The 21419-nt window shown below is 38.5% G+C and overlaps 2 protein-coding genes across 3 annotated transcripts in view; both read right to left on the reverse strand.

Moving 5' to 3' along the window:
* Nucleotides 1-2021: 2021 nt before the first annotated feature.
* Nucleotides 2022-4703, reverse strand: cln8 (CLN8 transmembrane ER and ERGIC protein). 2 transcript variants are annotated; one of them, XM_059353837.1, is made up of 3 exons: nucleotides 4580-4703; nucleotides 3023-3681; nucleotides 2022-2562 (listed from the first exon to the last, which is right to left on the reverse strand). In XM_059353837.1, the coding sequence occupies exons 2-3, from the start codon at nucleotides 3560-3562 to the stop codon at nucleotides 2236-2238; spliced, it is 867 nt and encodes a 288-aa protein (XP_059209820.1). In that variant the 5' UTR covers nucleotides 3563-3681; nucleotides 4580-4703; the 3' UTR covers nucleotides 2022-2235. The 2 variants fall into 2 exon arrangements, with proteins under 2 accessions (XP_059209820.1, XP_059209821.1); XM_059353838.1 differs by having other exon boundaries at nucleotides 3023-3684; nucleotides 4580-4687.
* A 3241-nt stretch (nucleotides 4704-7944) lies between these two features.
* Nucleotides 7945-21419, reverse strand: part of dlgap2a (discs, large (Drosophila) homolog-associated protein 2a) — a 151285-nt gene continuing 137810 nt past the window's right edge. Inside the window, exons 9-13 of the mRNA XM_059352644.1 lie at nucleotides 20630-20718; nucleotides 20058-20497; nucleotides 19833-19924; nucleotides 15503-15676; nucleotides 7945-14382 (exon numbers count right to left, since the gene is read on the reverse strand). Coding sequence (XP_059208627.1) covers nucleotides 14176-14382; nucleotides 15503-15676; nucleotides 19833-19924; nucleotides 20058-20497; nucleotides 20630-20718 — 1002 coding nt within the window. The 3' untranslated portion in view covers nucleotides 7945-14175. The remainder of the gene's footprint in view (nucleotides 14383-15502; nucleotides 15677-19832; nucleotides 19925-20057; nucleotides 20498-20629; nucleotides 20719-21419) is intronic.

Raw genomic sequence — 21419 nt, forward strand, 5'->3', positions numbered from 1 at the left:
TAACATTTTAGGAAGATCAGATGCGCAGTTAGAGGGGAAGAAATTATTGTCTGTTTGTAAATTAACTGATATGACAATAATTTCAATTTCCAGATGTTATAAATACATTTAATCAATGAGGTTTTATGATGTCAAAGCCCAAAACAATCGAGTCTACAGAACAAAGTGTAGCTTCATTTTACTCATCCTGACACCTCTTTCATGAGGCAGGTTACAGTTATGTGGGTGATACTGATGATCCATACCCAGGTTTATACACAGAGTCTCCCCTCAGGTACAATACAATACAGGATTAATACTAATGGTAAAAATTAAAAGTCTAAAATTCTAGAGCTTATAAATGTGATTACATATGAGACACAATGTTATTAAACCCAATATGTTAACAATCTGAAATGTGAGACATTGTAAAGAATCGAACAGTGAAAAAGTCGATGCCAGATATATAACAATAGACAAACACCAACACACGGCCAAGGCTGCAGTACAATGAGACATTGTGTGCAAAGCACAAATGTTATTGAAATTTTGTTGCATAAGTAGAAATAAAAGTTAATTTGACACATAATAGCAAAAAGAAAGCATCATGATCAACATGTTGTTTGGTTAATCTGTATCAACACTGCTTCAGTTTTGCCACATTACATCTTCATACTGGACAAAAGAGCCGTTATGGAGTACTGCACTTTCTTTCCCACACAAAGAAGATTGTGTGTCAAGGCCTTTTATTTCGAGACCACAATAACTGTTTGCTCTCTACTGAGAGAGGATACACAGTCCCAAAACACCAATGTGACTCATGAATGGAATGATCCAATTGTCCACTTAGTAAAGCCCCAGTGACTAACCTGACATCAGTCCTTAATCTTAAACTAATTTTCTTGCCTACGATACCCAATCAGTGGTAAATGACTATATCTGTTGTAAACGCACCAATGGAGCTGTGTATGACAAAGCGACAGTCTTGATGTGACTTGACTGGACCGTTTCATGATGAGTCATGAACTCATAAATCATATTGTGTGCCCACACACTTTACTATGCTTCTTTGACCTGATAAATCCAGTGTACTTCCCCATCAATAGCAACATATTAAAAGTAGCCTTGGATACAAAGTTCAAATAGCTCCTCAAGCATTACAGGATAAAACATTTTAAATACTGTAGGTATAGAGTGGCTTCATAAAGTATTAAGACTTCTTACTTAAAATGTTTTTTACATTATTGGAAGAAGTCCGAACTCTATAAGCTTAAATTCAGTGCTCCTAAATGACTCTTGTAAGAAGTGCTGTCTCATGTTCATTTTCTATTGTTAAAAATTAAACCAACTATATGAATCGTAAACTGGATATTTCACAACACTGTGTCCTGAAGGTGAGGCACAACAAGCATGGTCAATTTTACTGCCCTACACTACCAAACATACATTCTTAAAGCTAAGTTAAGATGAAAAATTAAAAATGAACCAATATGAAAGTACAGCCAGAGGGAAGATAATTTAGCAAAAATTATTAAGATAGTACCAGACCTCTTTAACTTGTTTGGGTTTGGGTTTTTTTAATAGCAAAGTTAAAGTGCAAGAAACTTAAAGAGCAACTTTAGTATTCTCCAGTTTGGACCATATTCTCCCATGTTTTTGTGACCAAGTGACGGGACAACAACTATTTGAGCAACACCACTGCAGCCAAGAAACAGACAGCAAAGCAACCATTCAGTGCAACTGTTCACCATCAATATACATTCACTATAAGTGTGTTTTTTATGTGTAAAGTGTAACGTGACATACAATGGAAAAGACCCTGCAGAGAAATAAAATCTTTTTTTTTTACCCTTTGCCTGCTCTGTTCTGTTTGTTACTGTTTCCAACCAAGTCTCACTCAAGAAAAAGTCTCTCTTTCTCACATTTTTGTTCCAATAACAATCACTTTAAGTAGATGGGCATTGGCATTGTGCAATTCCACTGGAGGATTACATTGCAGCCTGTTTCCTGTCTGCCAGCTGAAGAGATCACACACACTACTGCAGAATTCCAAAAACGTTGTTATAAGTAGTAACTTGGACACAAAACATGGGAAAACAGGGTGCAGGTTGAAAGATGCCAAAGTTTCCTTTTGTATAAAAAGTTTAGCAACACTTAACTTACTATCATCACTCTAACTTCACAGTAACTTCAGGCATCCATTAAAAAAAAAGCAAAAAAGGCATCTCTCAGAGGAAATGTTCTCTTTGATACCCCTCAACTAGCGTGGGGTTTAACAGAAACTTCTGACTGACCCTCCGAGGCACCGTTTTGGGGCACCGGCTTGTTTCCAAAGTTCCAGTCAACAGGATTCAGCAGCTGCATGGTCTTCTTGTGTGTCCAGAGGGGGTTAATAATCAATGTGAGCAGAGCGAGGCCAGAGAAGAAGAGTAGGCGCACGGGCAGAGCCACATGGGTGTTGATCCCTTCCCAGTGGGTCACAGTTACCCACCACATGTAGTAGGTGAGCACCATGCGACAGTGGAATGAGTGGATCATCACCCACTGGTTGGCTTTCCAAAACAGAGTGCGGGCCCAGCCAGCCTTTCAGGGAGGAAGAAGATGGAGAGAGAAATTAATGCCAAGGATTGGGACATACATCTTGCATCTTTGTAACTTAAAAGAACTGCAGTAAAATCTGTGAGTAGGAGGAACAGAGAAAGTTTAGGTACTGGCTCAATCTTTATTTGTAGAACTTCCTCTTTCTAAGAATGCTTATCTGACAATCATAAGGTGCACAAGACCAAAGAGGAACTGAAACTTTGTTACACTTCCAGTAATTTATTTTGTAGTTGAAAGAAATCTGTGAGAAAGAGATGATTAACCTGTAGCATCAGATGCAACTAGAGCTCTTGGAACTCTGGGGGAAAAAACACCCAAAAATAATTTGGTCTTCTTAACATGTACTGCTTAAATGTAATGATGGAAAGAATCCATGTATATGATATGTATGGAGGAATTGGAGTTTGTATAACTCAACACAGATACACCAAAAGGTGCCTACCTTCAGTAACATCCAGGATATACAGGTGAATGGCGTGCTCATCTCCAGCAGCAGCGTAACCATTGGCAGATAGTGGCCCATTGAATCCCACACCACTCCTCCTGCATAACCCGACAGGGCGAAGAAATGGTGCGTAGCCAGTGGGAGGTCAAATGACCGAAATACCACACTGGAGGAGTGAAGTGCTACATTCTCAAACACGAAGAAACCTGTGGCTGTGAGCATGTTGAACCATGACCAGTCTTCTTGTCCCTTCACTCTGTCTCTGGTTAACAATGAGTCTTGGGTCAAGGCTCGGAGTCCGGCTACAGTACTCTGGATGCCAAACACAGCCCGAGTCGCTGCGAGGTTCCAGAAAACTTTCTCCTTAGCTATCAGGGAGTTGTAGGTGCAGAACAATGCTGAAGACACGAGGTGGGAAAGGAGGAATATTCCTGCATAGAAGGCAAAGCCCAAGCCGATAAGCTGAAGGCGGTAGTTCCATGAAAAGTATTCTGCACTAAGCTGGGGAAGAGGGCTGCTCTGCTGGTCAGAATCCATGGTGTTGGAGGGAGGGTTTTAGAGCTCAAGCTGAGGAGAGGCTCAGCTGCAGGTGGGGCTGTAAGCAGACCAGGTTGGTAGGTGCATGATGTGTGGGTCACCTACAAACTAATTGAAAGCTGCTGAAGGAAAGACAGAAAACAGATCATGTCCTAAACTCCAATTATGATGTACGTTAAAGAAAAAAATCAACAACATTTGTTCTGATTAGTCTAAAGTCCAATGCACATACTAAGGGCAAGTATCTACCAGAACAAGATTGAACTTTTAAGAGCATAGGAAAATTACACTTTTATCAGTAGATAAAGTCAGATTGTCGTTTTTTTATTATGGACAAATTTAACATTGTGTTGATTAAATGTCCCATGTTAATTTTACACTGCATATTTGTGGTATTTGTGATATTTAAATTATCATGTGTTCATAGATTTCACTTGATTGTGCTCCTTGTCGATCCTGAGATACAGCGATTTTCTTATCAAACTATATTTAGTATTTGGGCACATTGTGCAATAAGCTTCATTATATTTTAGGAACAAAACAGTTGCACCAACACTAGACCCATGTGCCTGAAGACTTTACCTAGTATGATAAGGAAATCTCACTTTGCAACCAAAAGGTTTGAGCAATTTTGAGAATTTTTTCACATTTGTGTTTAAGCAAACCCACAGTTTACTTAACCGATTTAAACACACCATATGTGTGAGTAAAACGATTTTTCAGCTTTGATGGAGCTTGAGTCTGGGGCTCAAACAGCGAACTTTTCGTGTAGTAACTCAGTAAAAAACAAGTAAAAACCAGTCTGATACCAAGTTAGACGTACTGTGTTATTCATTAAACGCTAAGCCACACTTTAACGTTAAAGTAGTTTAAAAACATGTTGAGTCACAGTCAAATTTAAACATCAACCAACACTGTGTCGAAAAGTTAGCACCAAAACAACAACGAAGACAAAAGATGTAGCCGACTCAAACTAACAAAATACGAAAAAAATCCCAAGAGCTGATTTTTACTCACCAAATCAAGCTAGCGGACATGCATGTCATCCATAACCGTACGGGAGTATTTGTGCTGAACACGGTGTCCCGGTGCTGGTATGCAGGCTGGAACAACACCGGACACCATCATCACACGACTTCAATTTGGTCATATGACCTCCGAACAGGAAGTGACGCCCACTTTGAACTTCCGGGCATCTCATTGGTCAATGTCGCTATGGAGCTGTGGCAGCAGCCCATCCTATTGGCTATTTCATAGCTCGTTGTTTTGTAAGCATTAAAATGAAATGAAATGAAATGAAATGAAATGAAATAAAATAAAATAAAATAAAATGAAATGAAATGAAATGAAATGAAATGAAATGAAATAAAATAAAATAAAATAAAATAAAATAAAATAAAATAAAACAAAACAAAACAAAATAAAATAAAATAAAATAAAATAAAATAAAATAAAATAAAATAATGTTTATGGCAGTTGGGAGTCAGGTATTGTAGGCTTTCTTAAAAAGGTGGGTTTTGAGCTGATTTTTAAATGAGTGGAGTGCTTGGTCCTGGTGATGGGGGTCACAAGGTTGGCATCAAAATATAAAATATGAAATAATAATAATAATATAAACATATATTTACCATACACAAATTGTACAAATGCAAAGGCCTACCTCATACATGTAAGTGTAGCTGTTTTGCTTTGGGGAAATGTGTATGGTATAAGGAAAGTATATTATATGTTACATATAAGTCTTGAATTATCTTCGAAAAAATAGGCTATTATATATAGCTACTTAACTACAATGTTAAAAGAGCAATGAATCTTTCAAAAGATATGAAAGCGATGTTAACTTTAAGGTCTTCATTTAATTAAATGTTACAGCATATGGGAGTACATCGTCAAAATATTGTAAAAGCAGTATTTGACTATAAAAGGCTATATGGAAACACCTAGATTAAATTTCCTACCTTTATGCAACGGGCTGCAGCTTACCCTCTCATGCACTGAGTGAGAAGCAAGGTGCACCCTTGGCAGGTTGCCATAGTGATAACACACATTCACGCAGACAGATAACCATAGAGCTGTTGGAGGAAACCCACAGAGACACAACATGTCGACCCTACACATAAAGCAGCCGGGTCAGGTGGAACCCAGAACCGTCTTGTTGTGATATGCCTGGCTTTTACGTGATACAATCTCAGCTGCCCGGCCACTCCAGACACCATCCGATAAAAGCATCTGGCCTGCAGGAGCTGCTCCACTGGTGAGATAAGGCTACTACCGGTATGCTACTTAGTCAGTTATCAGAAGCATAGACAGTATCTGCAATGTTTATGTGATCTGCTTTTCACTGGGGGAAAAAAAACTACAGCACTTCACCTCCCACAACAATTACCACAGTTATATGTTGATAAGGCTCCCTCACTGGTAGGACAGTGACTTCCCTACAATTCAGAACTAATTCAACCCTTTGGACGAATAGTAAAAAGTAAAGATAATTGTTGGTAATAAAGGTTGTACAAAGAAATCCAACTATAACATCTGGTTATTGAACCACCCATGTTTTTCTTTCTTTGTCCAACAGGGGGTGATCTTGCCTTGTATATTTGAGATTGTGTGAGAGAGGGCAAGGGGTTGAGTTCTATTAAGTTTTTAATGGAAATTACCCACTCCTCCTGAACGAATGGCTGCTGAAAAGCTGTTTTATGACAGCCCCATGGACATAATAACAAAATAAATATTAACTACAAGAACATTGGGGTTTTTAACTGAAAGAAAAAGCACAAAGCAGTAGGTAATTTTAAATCAACATACTGGACTGACATCTGACTGACTCTTTTGGCATTGTAGTTTGAACATTGCACTAATAATAACACTTATAACTGAGAAGAAATCTAATTAACAAGAATAACTGAAAACTGTGCATGCTAATGATTTAGACGTGTTGATGAGTTGAAGTTTAACGTATACAGCTCTGATACACCACAGCAATCATCATATTTTTGTAAGCACCCCCATAACCTGCAGACTTAAAAGTCTGAAGTAGAAATCTGAAGAAATCTGCAGTGAAATTATCATCTGACATGGTTTTTAGTCCTTTACACCAACTATGCAGTCAAACAAGCAGCAACCCCAGTGCTGAAAAGTAAAGCCAATGTGAAACTGCAGTTCTTCGACTGGCCACTAGAGGCTGGCTCCAAAAGGGAATCATTCCTCACAGACTATACATAAATATTGGACGTAGTCACAGTGATGTCACCAATTGGTTTGTGGACTGCCCTTTTAAAAAACATTGAGTTTGGCGTTATGGACGTCGATATCTTGCATTACATCCGTCGCAATCTTGTTAACCCCTGTTGGACTTTTGAAAATGTGCAGTCCTAAGGCAGTTCCGCATTTGCTTTACTGCTCAGATCACTGACATCTATGTGAAAAACATTACAGCAGAAATAAAAAATCTTTACAACCTGGTACAAAAAGTGATTTTTGTCTCTATAGCTATATATCTATATCATTAAAAGCCCCCAGGAACAAAACAAGGCATTGAAGCCAATTTGACATAGTCACCAAACTGACTAGAACTTTTGTGTCCATCACGTGATCACATGGGGCCCACAGATTTATATAGGGAACAAGCTGTCTGCAAACCAGGTAAACTTTGCAACACAAATTCTTGAATACAACCATACATTTTGAATACATAAATATATATACTTTAATTATGGTGTCTCTGCACCATCATTGCAGCCAGGGATTGACTGTAATGGTGCTGTACCGCACTTTCTACATTTATAATCACAACTTTTCTGAAGTTCTGAAGGCATGTGCATTTTCTTTAAGAATTCCTCTTAAACAAACACAATTTTATTTTTAGATTTGGTGCTTCTGGTCTAAATATTGTTCTTCAAGTGTTTGTTCTGTCAAAGTTGAGTGAACTCTGATTACTTTTGGCGGCTCTATAAAATAATAAATACATATTAAGTGATACATCTATTTTTAAATTGCTGTATTAAGTTATATCATATCATATGCATGATATAAAAGGCAAATCTGTGGTGGCTGCCCAGACTCAATTCACCAAGAACAGGAAAAGATAAATGCACCTTTTTCTTTGACGGATGGTTCAGAGCTGCCCTTCATCTCTATTTCATTGCTATTTTGGTTAGCTGCCGGAAAACAGATATAAAATGCATTAAATGTCAACAGTTTGAATTCCTTGAGGTCTCCTGCTGTGAGCCAAAAATACTACCATCATGAATACTATTGTTATTTAGACAAGCATCAGATAATCTGGGGCTCTATGTAAATTCAGAATAATTCACCAACTCTTATGTATAAATTCTTAAAACCAAGCACAACACAGAAAAAAACTTTTCCAAACTTTTTCTTCAAAAATTTAATTGCAGAATTATTTACACTGGATGACCTCAGCAATGATCAAACTACTCAAATAGGCAAAAATCTTTCAATAGCTCAGCTAGGAAAGAATGAAGGGAAAATGCATATGTTGTTGCAAACTACTCAAATAATACAAAAATAACCCAATGATACTGTAACTTGCACTGAAATAACACACATTGAGAAATGCATATGTGATTGACTTAAATAAATACATAACATATCAGTGGGACAGTGTCATAATCTTTAACAAAACAAAATTAATAAATAAGCCTACATTCAGAAACAGTATTTCGCATGCCATCATATCAGCTTATAAAATAACCATAACAAAGTAAAAATGACAACAAAACATGAGCAAATGCAGAAAATAGTGATGTTTCAATGAAGCATATATTATATATTTATATATCTATATATATATTTCTTTACAAATAATGAATATTTGGCATTATATTCATCCTCACTATAGATATGATATACAAGAGATGAAAATAGTTTTAGCTAAACGACTACCTTTTTCATTTTTATCTAGTAATTATAGAGTGGTTTCACATTCCAAGTTCAAGGAAGTGTTGTATCTCAGTGAGTCTGATGCTCTTTCCACTGCATGGTTACGAAAAAAGTCCCCTTGAAATATTTCACATCACGGGTTCTAGAGTTAAAAGCAGACAGTCGTACCAGAAGTGAGGCCACAGATGTCGAGCTGAAATGATAGAAATATGTGATTGGAAATGGGAAAAGGTAGGTGATGGCAGGAATGATTTGCTTACATAAAATCGATGAAGGATAATGTGGCTGTAATGATTTTACAGTATGCTGGATAAGTCAAAAAAGATGGCACTTGTAGTTAATTGCTGCCCTCATGACATTAAATGAGACACCGGTGCAATTTTCTGCCCTTGGGGTTTTCCCAAGGTTTTGGTGGGTGACTAGCTGTTAAATTACCAGAATTTCACCACAGATGAATCACCACTGAATCCTCCATTGCTCACAGTTTCACACAATCGCACACCACACAAGTGTATGTCCACTGAAGGGATCCAATGTAAAACACCAACTGAGAAAAAGTTCAAGGACGTACAAGATCTGTAACAGGAGACCCTTATGTCTGTTTGGGTGTGTTCGTCCTAGTTGGACAAAATGAGTGAAAAGGTTCAAAACTTTTCATAGATAGAAAATGATTTTCACTGGGAGACAAACTTGACCCAGCCATTACAGCAGAGAGATTTTCTTTGTAGGTTAGAAAATGGCTCGGAGAGAGCCTCAAGGTGATACTTTTTCCTAAAAGGGAATGGTTTTCAAAATAAATGTATTCGTTCTGAGAGCCTAGTTCTTATCTGTTACTGAAACTGTAGATGTAGTAAAGTCTGTGTCTCCACTGCACAAATTCCAAGATTTTCTGCTTTCTGGTGACTTCTTAAACTGATGCCACTATACAATTTGCAGTCTCCCCAAAATTAAGTTCCCATAAGGTGAAACTGCATTGTCAATTATGTTAGGAAGGGAAAGTATTTTCTGCCGGACTATGTTTGTTGTTGACCAATCAAAAATAAGTCCATAGTTTGGTATGGATGGATGGACTTACAACCGTCATTCCAAAAGTTGGGATGCTGTGCAAAAACCCCCCACAGAATATATCCATTTCAGAATGAGTGTATATATTTACAAAAAAATGAAAGCTTCCTAGTTTCAGCACTAGATATCTTGTCTTTGTACTGTGTTCAATTGAACGTAGCCTTCATTGCCTTCCTTTTTTATTATGTGTGTGTCCTAACTTTTTTTGGAATCGGGTTGTGTTGTGCTAACATAAGTTTTGTAAATATGTACTTATTTTAATCAATTACTTAACAAACATACGTCAAACAAACACCGAACTTTCACCAAGAACAGCTCTGTTCTTGTTCTAGATCTATGTTGACTTGTTTTGCGAATCGAAGTTATATAACAAACATACTTATTTCAACCATACCGTGCTGTTCATGTCTGGTGACCAACATTGACTAAATTTGCTAACATAAGTTATGTAATAAATGTAAAACACACTTTAACCAGCACTTCAATCAAACACAGACTCTCTCCCAGGTGACCACTGTTTGCGACCTCTGCTGTGAAACCAATATTAATCTTTTTTGCTCATGTATGTTACGTAGAAACAGGTTACGTAACAAAGTTATCGCTTTATCTGTTCCAAAACCTAACCCAAGTAGTTTTGTTTCAATTCACAATGTTAACCATGTGTTTAAAACTGCCACCGTTATCCAGGAAATAGTATGTTTCCCTCGAAACTTAAATGAGAATTCAGTTTTATTGTATGGGAATATAATTTTAAGAAAACAGGGTTGGAATTTGAATATGTTTGACATGGTTTAATTCGGAGAAAAAAAAGTTTAATGCAATAGTGTAAATGCCCCTTGGTGGAGCAAGAGTTAAGCCTCAAACTGAACCAATGTGGTGGATACACTTCACAGCCCTAATCAATTTGCATAAGAGAGAAACTCCTCTGTTGTTTCAATGACAGCGTTCAGAGAAACAAGCCGAGCACAGATTGATAGACACACGTGTAGTGCTGATGCTTAAGTTCTACAGTATAGGCCACTATTCAGCAATACATTTATCAACACAAGCTTTGACGGGCCTCTGAGGCTGTTTGCTTGATCTCACCAAGGACCCGAAATCTTACATAAGCTGCTTTGCTTAGTCAAAGGCAGGCTGAAAAGCACCCAGCACAGCGCCGAGCGATCCTCACAGAACAGCCTTCCAGCGACACAACAGCATACAACACCAGCAGTTTGAGGCTCAGTGCGGAGCTCTCGTCTCCTCTAAGCCAGCATATGTCAGGCCGAGTCTGTCTCTCTCCAGTCTGCCTGCCACTGTGGCAACAGCAGGGGAACGTCTCTGCTTTGCCAACTGCCTGGCATCGTACGCCCGGACGCTTTCCAGAAACCTACTGTCATACTGTTAAAGGTCCCTGCCTCTGCATAAAAAACACCCAGCAGAAGTATTAAGTATGTAATCTAACACTTAGCCCAATCTTTAACTGAAGTATTGCACTGCATTTTTTAAAACACTCGACTGCTGACTTTGGTTACTTGATTTGTTGGACTGAATCTTAGCTCTCTGAAATGTATTGTCTGAGCTCTGCTACAAGAATTTATGACAACTAAACTCATGCATTCTGGTGTAATGAAAGGTTGGTTGGAACAATTGTAACAAATTAGGGTAAAACACATCTACAGTATACGTGGCCATTCAATAAGAGTCCTGCATATGGATTAAAAATGGGATTTTTAGAACAAAAAAAGGTAAATAATATGGTATGTTTTTATATCCAAAATGTGTTTCAACCGCGTGCTGATGACTGTGTATTTGTGTGTGTGTCAGACATGTAGGTCAGGCCACTGTTGGGTACTAATAGGGAAATCAAGCCACACTGACCCCAGATTCACCCCCTCTTTTCTGAATGTGTCAGCACTGTGCTACAAAAACAAGATGCATGCACACATATCAACAAAACACACACGTACACACAAAATGTTCATTTTCAGAGAAATGTACTTGTTGCTGCGATATGATAAATCTCCACTGCCCTACCCATAATGAACACTGGCACAATCACTCAACCAAAAAGTCATAAAAATAGATTTTTGTGTGATGTATCGACAGTTGACAGTGCATTGTGTTGCATTGATTGTTTGTCTAGTACTGTATTTATTAAATGAAAAGCAGCACCATTTAGTTCAATGATTATCTAACATTTTTACCAATAGACTTCAGTTTTTAGGTCAGTGATTTGAATATAATATTGGCAACGCAATTTAGACTGATGTTCTGGCACCAAAACGTGGCAATAAAGAGCAGCAGAATTTTAGCTTTTCCTCAAGATGATTTTACTTATATGAGAAATTTTACTTATAACTACCTGAAAGTAAATGTTATGACCACTAGAGACTCTTCTCCAAGCACTCATAATTCCATTATCCACTTTCACCTCATGTACTATAATTGGGTTGCACCTGGTATTTGTAAATTCACCACTAAGTTGTTTGTTAAGTCCTTTAACTACTTCTTAACTACTGGCTACTTTCAGATAAGTGATCTACTAAATCAGGTTACACCATAAAAACGTCTACGACTTGTGATAGCAAGCATTTAAATTAGAAATATGCGTTTCAGAGTTAGCAGTATTTGTGCCGTTTCGAATGATTATGCTAACGGTCATTTAGCCTGTATGGTATTAGCATACTTTTATGTAATTTGAGGCGTGTTGTGTTATTTTAACCAAATGTAATTCAACTTCTTTACAGTTTACATCACTATTAAAAACAGTTTGATGCAGTGTCAGGTTAGATATGTCAAATAAACTCCTCAAATTCTAGCTATATATTAGCAGGCTAACACTAGCTTAGGTTCAGTTAGCTGGGTAACAGTTAGTTAAAGTATTTCATATCAACTAATCTACAGACTTTGTTTGTGTGGTCAACCCGTTTTAATTTAATGTAAAAATATCCACTTAGCATTAAACACTTGCTATAACAAAGCTAACAAAGCTAACATGAAGAGCTAGTGCAATTGGTACAACTCCACATTGTGATGGTAATCAAAGGCAAACAATATCTAGCTAACTACATCATGTGACAAAGTATCACACACTGGTCTTCATATTCACAGACAGTTAAAATTACCCTATTCCTCATGTATTTTCTTTCAACAGACTTACAAAGTTTTAGTTATTTGGGACTTGCTTCTTGCAACCCTCTGGAGTGCCTTTGCCCCACTTTTGTTTCATTATTTCTACGTCTTTCCTAGAGGGAGCGAATGCAGTTATCATACTGCTTCAGGAGACTTTGAACAACACAGAAGTTTTCAAGAAATATGAAGATTACAAATCACTTCTTGGATTAATGAAACTAATATGCAGATATTTTGTTTATGTTTTGGCAGTTTTTCTATCACTCCTCATTAACTGTGGCTGAGGGCGCTACTTGAAAGGGCCTGAGAGAAGTTTATTCGATGAAAACATAGCAGTAAAGAGGTTTCGTGTGTGTGTGTGTGTGTGTGTGTGTGTGATCAAGCCACGGTATATGCAACAAATCTAGATTTGTCAGAACCAACGGAGAGGGCAGGCAAGAAGTGGACATGAGGGAAAAAAAATAACTAGATGAATATTCTTCCCGCTCACAATTAAAAAATACAACAGTACTATTGTGAACTTGGGTATGTACATTTCCCTTGGAAATAGAGAGAATTGTAATAAGTGCATAAGTGCATTGTCTACACATTTTGATCTAAGGAGTTACACAAACCTTCATATTTTTTTCTACTGCATTGACATAATGAAAATGTTGGCACAAGACTTGCATGTTTTCAGCTTCAAGTAAATGTCAATATTTGAAAGTTGGCAACAGGAACATGAGATATATAGCAAAGTTGTTTGAAATGTGCATGTTAATGAGCTGACAGATGTCATTCTTCCACCAATCCAGACCAAGAAAATGCTTGACTACAACCAGATTGAGTAGAAAGCTGCATTTTTCAACACTGACCAGTCCAGAGCTTATAAGGGCTGCCTGAATAACCTTGAATGGGTGATCAGTGCCACATGCACATAGTTGAGGTATTTCAAGCATTGGCACTTTTCAAAGTTTTTGAACTTACAACAATTTTGTGATATTTTGCTTATAATTAACATTTGCCCCCCAAAAAGACCAGAGAAAACAAAAAAGAGTCATAATGTAACCTTAAATTATTGAAAAATACTGAAGGGTTACTTAACTTTGACCATTTTTGAACAACTTGAAATAAATATAATTTCTCTCATTTACTCATTTTAGCTCAAAGGCTTGGTTGCTGGTAGGTTTTCAAAGCTGCACTTTTTAAATGGCACTTTGCAAATGCTGAAAAACTACAGACGTACCCATCCAAGACATTGGATGAGAGAGCTTGTAGGCTGGGTATCACGATCACCAGCAAACCAAGGAGAAACCCAACCAACCCATGTCAGACATACATTTCTGCTAACACTTATTCTGGCAATGGGAGAAGAGGCTTGGCACATCCTACAGACCAATGGTGTTGGCGATGGGCACTGAGGATGGCTTTCGAGATCAGACAACAGATGGATAAAGGAAGAGTAGAGAGAGTAGCAGTCTAGAAAAAAGGCTAGTTTTAAAGTTGTTTGAAAGTGGGAGCAGGGACACGTGTCGGCCCCGGACCCAATCTTCTCAAAGTCTAGTCTGAGCCTCGGGAATATAGATCTCGATGCTGTCTGCTCGCTCCGAGGCTGAGTTCTGCCGGAAGGAGGCTGCCCGCTTGGCTGCCATGAGCCGCCGCCGAGCCTCCTGCCGCTGCCTGTCTGGGAGGTCCAGGGATTTCTCCCGCGTCACCATACTCCTCTGCCGAACTGTCTTCTTTGGTACGGGAGCTGGTGGCTTTGGGAAGAAGAGAGGATAATTAATGGATGTTTATACAGCTTTGATTAGTACTTCAACAATTTAGTGGGGACTATAGAGTGATTATAAAACACCAACAATCCCAGTGTTCAAGATTATGATGCAGCCCTGTTGGCACGTTTAGATCTGTACCAACAAATCTGTGCATTTAAGTTTGCCAACTCTGTCTCAAAAGCTTGGAAAAAGAAGGCAAGATAGTTTATTTATTTAGTACTTCTGATTTTTCCTGTGCCATAAAATACATAATTCTGCCAGTAATTTATGAATTTTGGAATACTCAGTTATGAACTGAAGATTGGGTCATGACAGATTATGTAACTTTTTTTTCTATTTCTGGACTTTCTTTGTTGTTTGAAAATGTTTGCTGGAGTCTGGTCCTGGTTTGTATGAGTATAGGGTGTGTTGTAAATCCATGCTTGCTGGACATAGTAATAATCATCACTTCATACTATAAGTTGTATTAATTCATTTTGTTACATACACAAAGAATTGCAAAGTTTATACAGTTTTCTTCAAAAAAGATTTTTGCTAAGGGACTGTATGGAAATGTTTGGCATGGAGAAAAACTGAAACAAAGTTCCTAAAAACATATTAAATATAAATAACAACAACAGTATTGAGTTGTAATGCCAACAAAAAATGCATAGAGAATTTAGAAGGTTGTACTCTTACTTCTTACCTTACCTTGCATAGCTATATATATATTTAGTAGGACAATAGTTTTAATAGACAACAGCCACTGAATTGCACATTAGGTGAGGATAGAAAATTCAAATAAAAATTAAATGAAACTCCTCTCTTTTCCCAAAGAATTTAGAAGACCCTATAAAATTGAAAAACAAAACAAAAAACATTGTTCTGCCCCCAGTCTTCTAATAATTTTTGTACAGTCCCTGATCTGAAATCTTTAATTAAGCACTATTAAATTAATAAAGAATCAAAATTCGGGCATTTTCTTACATTTATCTGTTATGCTTATGCTTCCACAGGCTGTCATTGAATCAGTTTCAGTCCTTGAGGATTTTCAGAATCATTATACAAAATACATTATACAAAATACATTACAATGATATTAGACAGATCTGGTGTTGGGGCTTACAGTGCAGAGCTGAACCCCCACCTTCTTCTCTGGGCTGTCTAATGGCCTCCAGTTGTTGTTCTTAATCTGCTGCAGCTGGTCAAACTTCATGGTGACGTCGTCGATGGAGAGCTGCAGTAGGTCCCAGAACCCAGCCAGGTCCTGAGAGGTGGGCCGCGGCATGGCACTGGGGTCCTATTAGGGACGCAGGTAAGAAGAGATACAGCAAAGACACCATTAATGTCTGTGGTGGCATTAAGGAAAGAGAGTTCAGTTCCTGTCGTCCAGATAATAAGCACTGTTCTGATTGTACACAAATGCATACAAGAGTCAGAACTACACTGCACTTCAGCCTAGATCCACTAGATGTCCTTATCAGACTCATCAAAACAGGCATGAATGCCAATTTGGGGGATTTGGGTTAAAATGAGGGATAACAACTTGTGATAGAGAACAATCCTGTCTTATTTCCATGAATGAGCTCAGAAATAATAAACTGCCTTTGTCAGTTCGGTCCTTTTCATCACTCAATTGCTGACATGAAAGAAGCGAGAAAGGAGCGCCTCATTGTTTCTTCAGCCGGCCTGCAGTTGCTGCAGGTTTTAATGAGTCATGAGATTCTGTGTTAATACTTGATGTTATAAATAGCATTTTGAGGTAATTTTAGTCCAACTTTCTCTTACGTTCAGGCATTTTTCCCCCCTTGGTCAACATATTCATTACTTATAATCAAATAGAAGTCAACAGTTCTGCTTGCAGACTTAGATATGAGGAGATATGCTTGAAAAGAAAAAAGTTGTGACTATAATACTCATAGTAACCAATCAGTAAACACCGAATGTGACATATGACTATCAATGTTCCCAGAAAAACGTACCTACATTACCAAGTCACTTATGTGGTCTCAAGGAGAGCTGTGGAGCTCCCCTTGCCACATTTCCAAAGCATTTCCCCAGAGATTTAAAATTCATGCAGAAAATTGTCTGTGATTCACATTTTAGTGTAAAATGAACAGACATTAAATATTAAAACAGTGCATTTTTTCCAGCTACCAAAAATTAAATGGAGGAAACAAATGAATGAATACATACATTTATAAATGTACTTCAACCTCTTCTTATACTCCTACTGTATGCTGTTGTTGCGTTAATAAATTAATCTAATTGTGCTTCAAATTGATCAGAAATGTATGGCTTGTGTCGTCAGGAGTCTATGGAGTCCACAGACATAATGGTAATGCAGCATATATTTATTATATATATATTATAAATAGCATGATTGCTGTGGTTGTTTATGAGTGAAGTGGTTGCACATATGTATTATTTGCAGATGTTCAGTAAACCTTCTGTTTCAGTTTTATGATTTTTTCCATTTTCCCAAGCCAGCAGATTCTGAAACTTAGGCTGTGATGGGACGTGTCGGCTCGATAACACCAGACATTCCCACACACTCACAAATCTCATGACATTTAGATTAGGTGGCTGGTAAAGGGCGCTTGCTGTCTAATGGTCCAATACATTTACAGTATAATGGCAGTGCATGGTATTTTCTATGCTACATTTATGTCAGAGTTATTGTATACATTTTTGATGCTTTGGTTTTCAGTGGTTCTTTCTACATCACAGTGTGGTTTTATGTCCTGATGCATTGCCCTGCTTTAAACAGAATTGTGACTTTATTACATTTTTGTTTAAATGTGAATGAGAAGCAGACCTTTTATTCAGCTCTTACCTTCATTTATAAACCACTGAATTAGATGATTTTAGACAAATTGTGCATCAGGATATTAAACTGTGTCAGTGATACTGAGATTAAAGTTTTGGTAACCTAATTTACTTCACAGTCATTATTTAAGAAATGCCTCATATCCTCTAAATTTGCATAATATTCCAAAAGAGAGCTTTTACTTTGATATTTGTATAATATGAGATTAGTTTAATTCTCCATACGGCAAAATACTGAAATATCATAGTATCCATCATGTAAGGTAAGCCAGGAACAGAACACATTTCTGTTATCTGTAATTGCCCGAGGGAGTGCCTCAGCACTTCATCAGCTTTATTCTGACCTCTGAACTTGTGATGTTCTGCAAACTGTCTCAGAAGTTTTAAGGCTTCAGATATCCAGAGCTGGCAGATTTAGGTGGAGTCAGTGAGATGTAAGCCCTGGCTGTGTCAGTATGTGCTTTTAATCCCAGAACTCCTCCCAGACAAGCGCACTGTTTAAATCAAACTTTATGAAAGTTGATTCAGGTAGAGAGAAATTAGACATCTCTTAAAGCTTCTAATTTGTGCATATTTATTTTCTAAATGAAGCCTAAGTATGAAAGAAATATTGTTCACTGCGGAGTAAAGCTGCAGCTTTTCGTAATAAACATGTTTTTAAGTGAACCTACATAATTCTGTGTCCTTCAGTGGGGAAAAGTACTTGCCTTGGTCTAAAAGACTGGTTCACTGTATCTAATCCCCGTGCAATTCCCACTCCCCCTGAATGAGCAGTTTCTGCTGCACATTGCAAAACAAGCAACTACCTCTCATAACTCGGCTCCAACTTCATTTGAAATATTAGGTACTGGCTCAGATCAATATAACGAGTTGTGAACAGTGCAAGAAAAATGTGAAGCAGAGATGTCTGACCCTGTGTGTGTTCCTGCACTGGATGAGCAATAGTGTCTGGATATTTGGGTCTATTCAAACCCAGGTTTGGCTCAACCTGATCTTGTGTCCCTGGACAAAGGTGAGTCACTGAAAATACACCCCTGCACACTCATGTAAATGGCTAAATAACTATTGGTTCTCAGGGTTGTAGCTTTCCACAGTCAGTGATATTCATAGAGCTTTTATTCAGTTTGTTATGTTGGAGATGCTGGAGAACAAAGGTTGTGAGGACACATAGAGAAGTGTGTAATTGTTTCTAATGACAAATGTTAACATCACAGCACACCCAGGGTTTTTGAACTCTTGTGCTTTTTCCATTCTGCAGCAGCATCATAGTGCCTTTTCTTCTCACAATTCAGATGTGATGTTTTCTGATTTATGCATGAGGAAAACAGTCAAATGAAGTCTCATTATTGAAATTCTGATCTATAGGGTACGAATGGGCTTCAAAACTCAATTTGACCAACATGTGACTTGACTGCTAAGGTTGAATGTGCTGCCATGAAAATAACAAAATTGACTGGGAAATGATTCATTCCATACATTGCACTATGGAAAAAATTATGTTGGTTTGAATAAGGAAAATGGCAGCTGGTTTGTTTGTCCCACGTGAATTCCTTTTTAAAACGTTGTTTCCACTTCTTTTTTATATTTTTGTTACATTCCTTTCAAATCACAGATTTCATACTTGTATTATAAAGAGCTGCATAAAAATGTACTGCTCCTAATTGATGCTTCCTAACTGTGATGTTTGCCTGTCGCACCACCTGATCATCACTATCGTGCAACATCATGGCCAACCGGACCTTGGCTGCCTTGAATTCCTCCACAACTGAGGTGATTGGCTTGCTCCCAGCGCTATATAGCCCTAAAGAGCAAAAGCTTTTGGGGACTGACAGCCACCTCCTGAGGAAGTTGTTGATTTTCCTTTCCAAAGCCTCTGAGTGTGTAGTCGACCAACTTGTGACAACGTGTGGCACCGTGCAGTAAGCATTTGTTAGATCAAGCCACAGGACTGCTAGATCTCCCTTATACATGCTATGTGCTAAGCTAACCTATGTTGAAAAGAAAACCCAATTTTGAAGTTGGTGAAAAGATGTGGCCAGGTGACATATAAAAGGGACCCTGAATGTGTCATCATCTTCACCGACACGTTATATTGGAAATAATCAAATCTGAAGTTAGCTAATGTTAGTGAATGCTAGCTAGCAACATGAAGAAGGGTTAGCTGCCTAATGTCAAACCAGCTAGTCAGCCAGGTTTGCTTCCTCCTTATTTCTGTGGTTTTATTGAAGACATAGAACAGATTTGTGGTCAGTTGATGGATAGGTTAGTTGCTGAAATATTTTTACGATGACATGAATTATTGCCAGAAAATATCAAGGCTGGCATTTCTTTGTTGATATTATCTCTGTCAGACTATGATCCTCCCTGGAGTAACTTGTTGTTATTTATTTGGGCATGCATGACTTTCAGCTTCAACACACAGCTAAACGGAACCAGCATCACCATGTGATGGTACCTGGCAAAAAGTATTGTTTCTGTTGTTGTTTGTGTGTTGTAATTGATACATAGAAAATGTGATATAATCTGATACAATAATTTTGACCACACAACAACTTGGCTACGCAAGTGTTAGCAAGAAAAATGTAGTTTTGAACACACACAAACACACTCTTCGATGGGTTTCCTACCAGGTTTTGCTGACACAGCCAGTAGAATTGCTGGAATTTCTGAGACATGAGCAGCTGAGCGCTTCCCACTGCACTTCGGATTTTACCTAGGACTGAAACACACACAGGGCATATCAAGTAGGAACATACAGTACCATTCATTCAGTAAAGCACATAATCATCTTTCAATCTTGCTACACAGAATCAGCCTCAAATCACATATGAAGCTTTCAGCAGAACACTCACTGTCCTCTGACAGGTCATTTTCTTCAGCCTCTGCCTCCATCTCCTTACACCAGCCCTCAATCCTCTTGGTCTCTGTGTGGAGCAGCTGCATGAACCAACTCCCATCCCTCCTCAGGGAGGGGGACGCCCTGCCGGACTCGCCCGACGAGGCTGCGTTCTCCCGTGGGGAGGGGGGTTCCAGCTGCCAAGTGGTCTCACTGGTGGTCTCCCTGGGGCTGGGGGGTTCAGCCGGGGTACGGTAATCCTCTCGGTAGCTGAAGAGCCCCTGGGTACGTACGGTTCGCACAGCCCCATACTGGGTGGGCGTGCTGGGCTCTGAGTGACGCTGGAAACCCCCACCGAACTGCAGGCCCTTGTCCTCCATGGTAGGGAAGCCCTCCAGCTCCATGTCAGCCTGCACAGCTGCGGTCACACTGTTGGAGCGTTTGAACCTGGCCTGTCTGAAGTAGAAAAACAAAGAGGAATGCACACACATTCATACACACTGGCCACAGAGGTAAATAATGGCGGAGTGCAAACATCATAGACTGAGGTCTTCTAATGAGCTTAAAATCCCACAACAATTATCTCACCCTTTCTTGTTGTCCTCCACCTGGATCCCAACAGAGTGGTACTCCCGCGAACCTTTGCTTTCAGATTCAGAGTCTGTGGCTGCTTCCACCTAATGTGAAGAAATGATACAAACCAACAGTGCTTCTCATTATGTGAGCTTCCATTCCCCAGTGCTTCTGGGTTTATTGGTTTGGGACCGGACGGAGCACCTTAACTGTACACGGCCTGTCAGAAAGTAAACACTGTATGATTTATGGAGGCGGCAAAGGCAACAAGACTGAAGAGGCTTCCTGCAGAGGACTTTAGCTTTCTACAGAAGTTAATCGAAAAAATGAGGAAAAGGAGGGTGTGTGCGTGATATTGCACACTATATAATATCTTAAAAAGGCTATTTTCGTTATAAATGTTCAGGATGGACCAAAGTTTTTGTAATATTTGTATTATCTAAGGTTATTAAACCATTGCAGTGCTATGGCGCGGTGTTTAAAGTGATCACCTGAGTGCATGAAACAAAGAGGGAAGGTGTGGAGTATTTTGTTGTGCTATTATTTTTATATTGAAACGGCTCTCCCCCAGTAGGCTGGACTCTGCTAGATTAAAGCTGTGCTAATCAATATGTTAACAAGAACAATGGGTCAAATGGGAAGGGACACAGCTGTAATAATGAAGCCAGAGAGAATCATCACCTGACCACATGGGCTCCTCACATATAAAGACACTTTATAGTGCTTTAGCCTCTATTTGTTGTTGTTATTTGTCTCTCTGCAGTCAGTACACATCCATCCCTGGTTTTGTGTCACTTTGTAATTG

The sequence above is a fragment of the Centropristis striata genome, chromosome 16 (genome assembly GCF_030273125.1).
Source record: "Centropristis striata isolate RG_2023a ecotype Rhode Island chromosome 16, C.striata_1.0, whole genome shotgun sequence".
Taxonomy (NCBI): Eukaryota; Metazoa; Chordata; class Actinopteri; order Perciformes; family Serranidae; genus Centropristis; species Centropristis striata.

What these genes read in the sequence shown, in the direction of transcription:
- cln8 (XM_059353837.1), bottom strand. Translation starts at nt 3,562, where the DNA reads ATGGATTCTGACCAGCAGAGCAGCCCTCTTCCCCAGCTTAGTGCAGAA. An exon ending in TATCCTGGATGTTACTGAAG is followed by an intron (nt 2,563 to 3,022) that starts GTAGGCACCTTT and finishes CCTCCCTGAAAG; the next exon opens with GCTGGCTGGGCCCGCACTCT.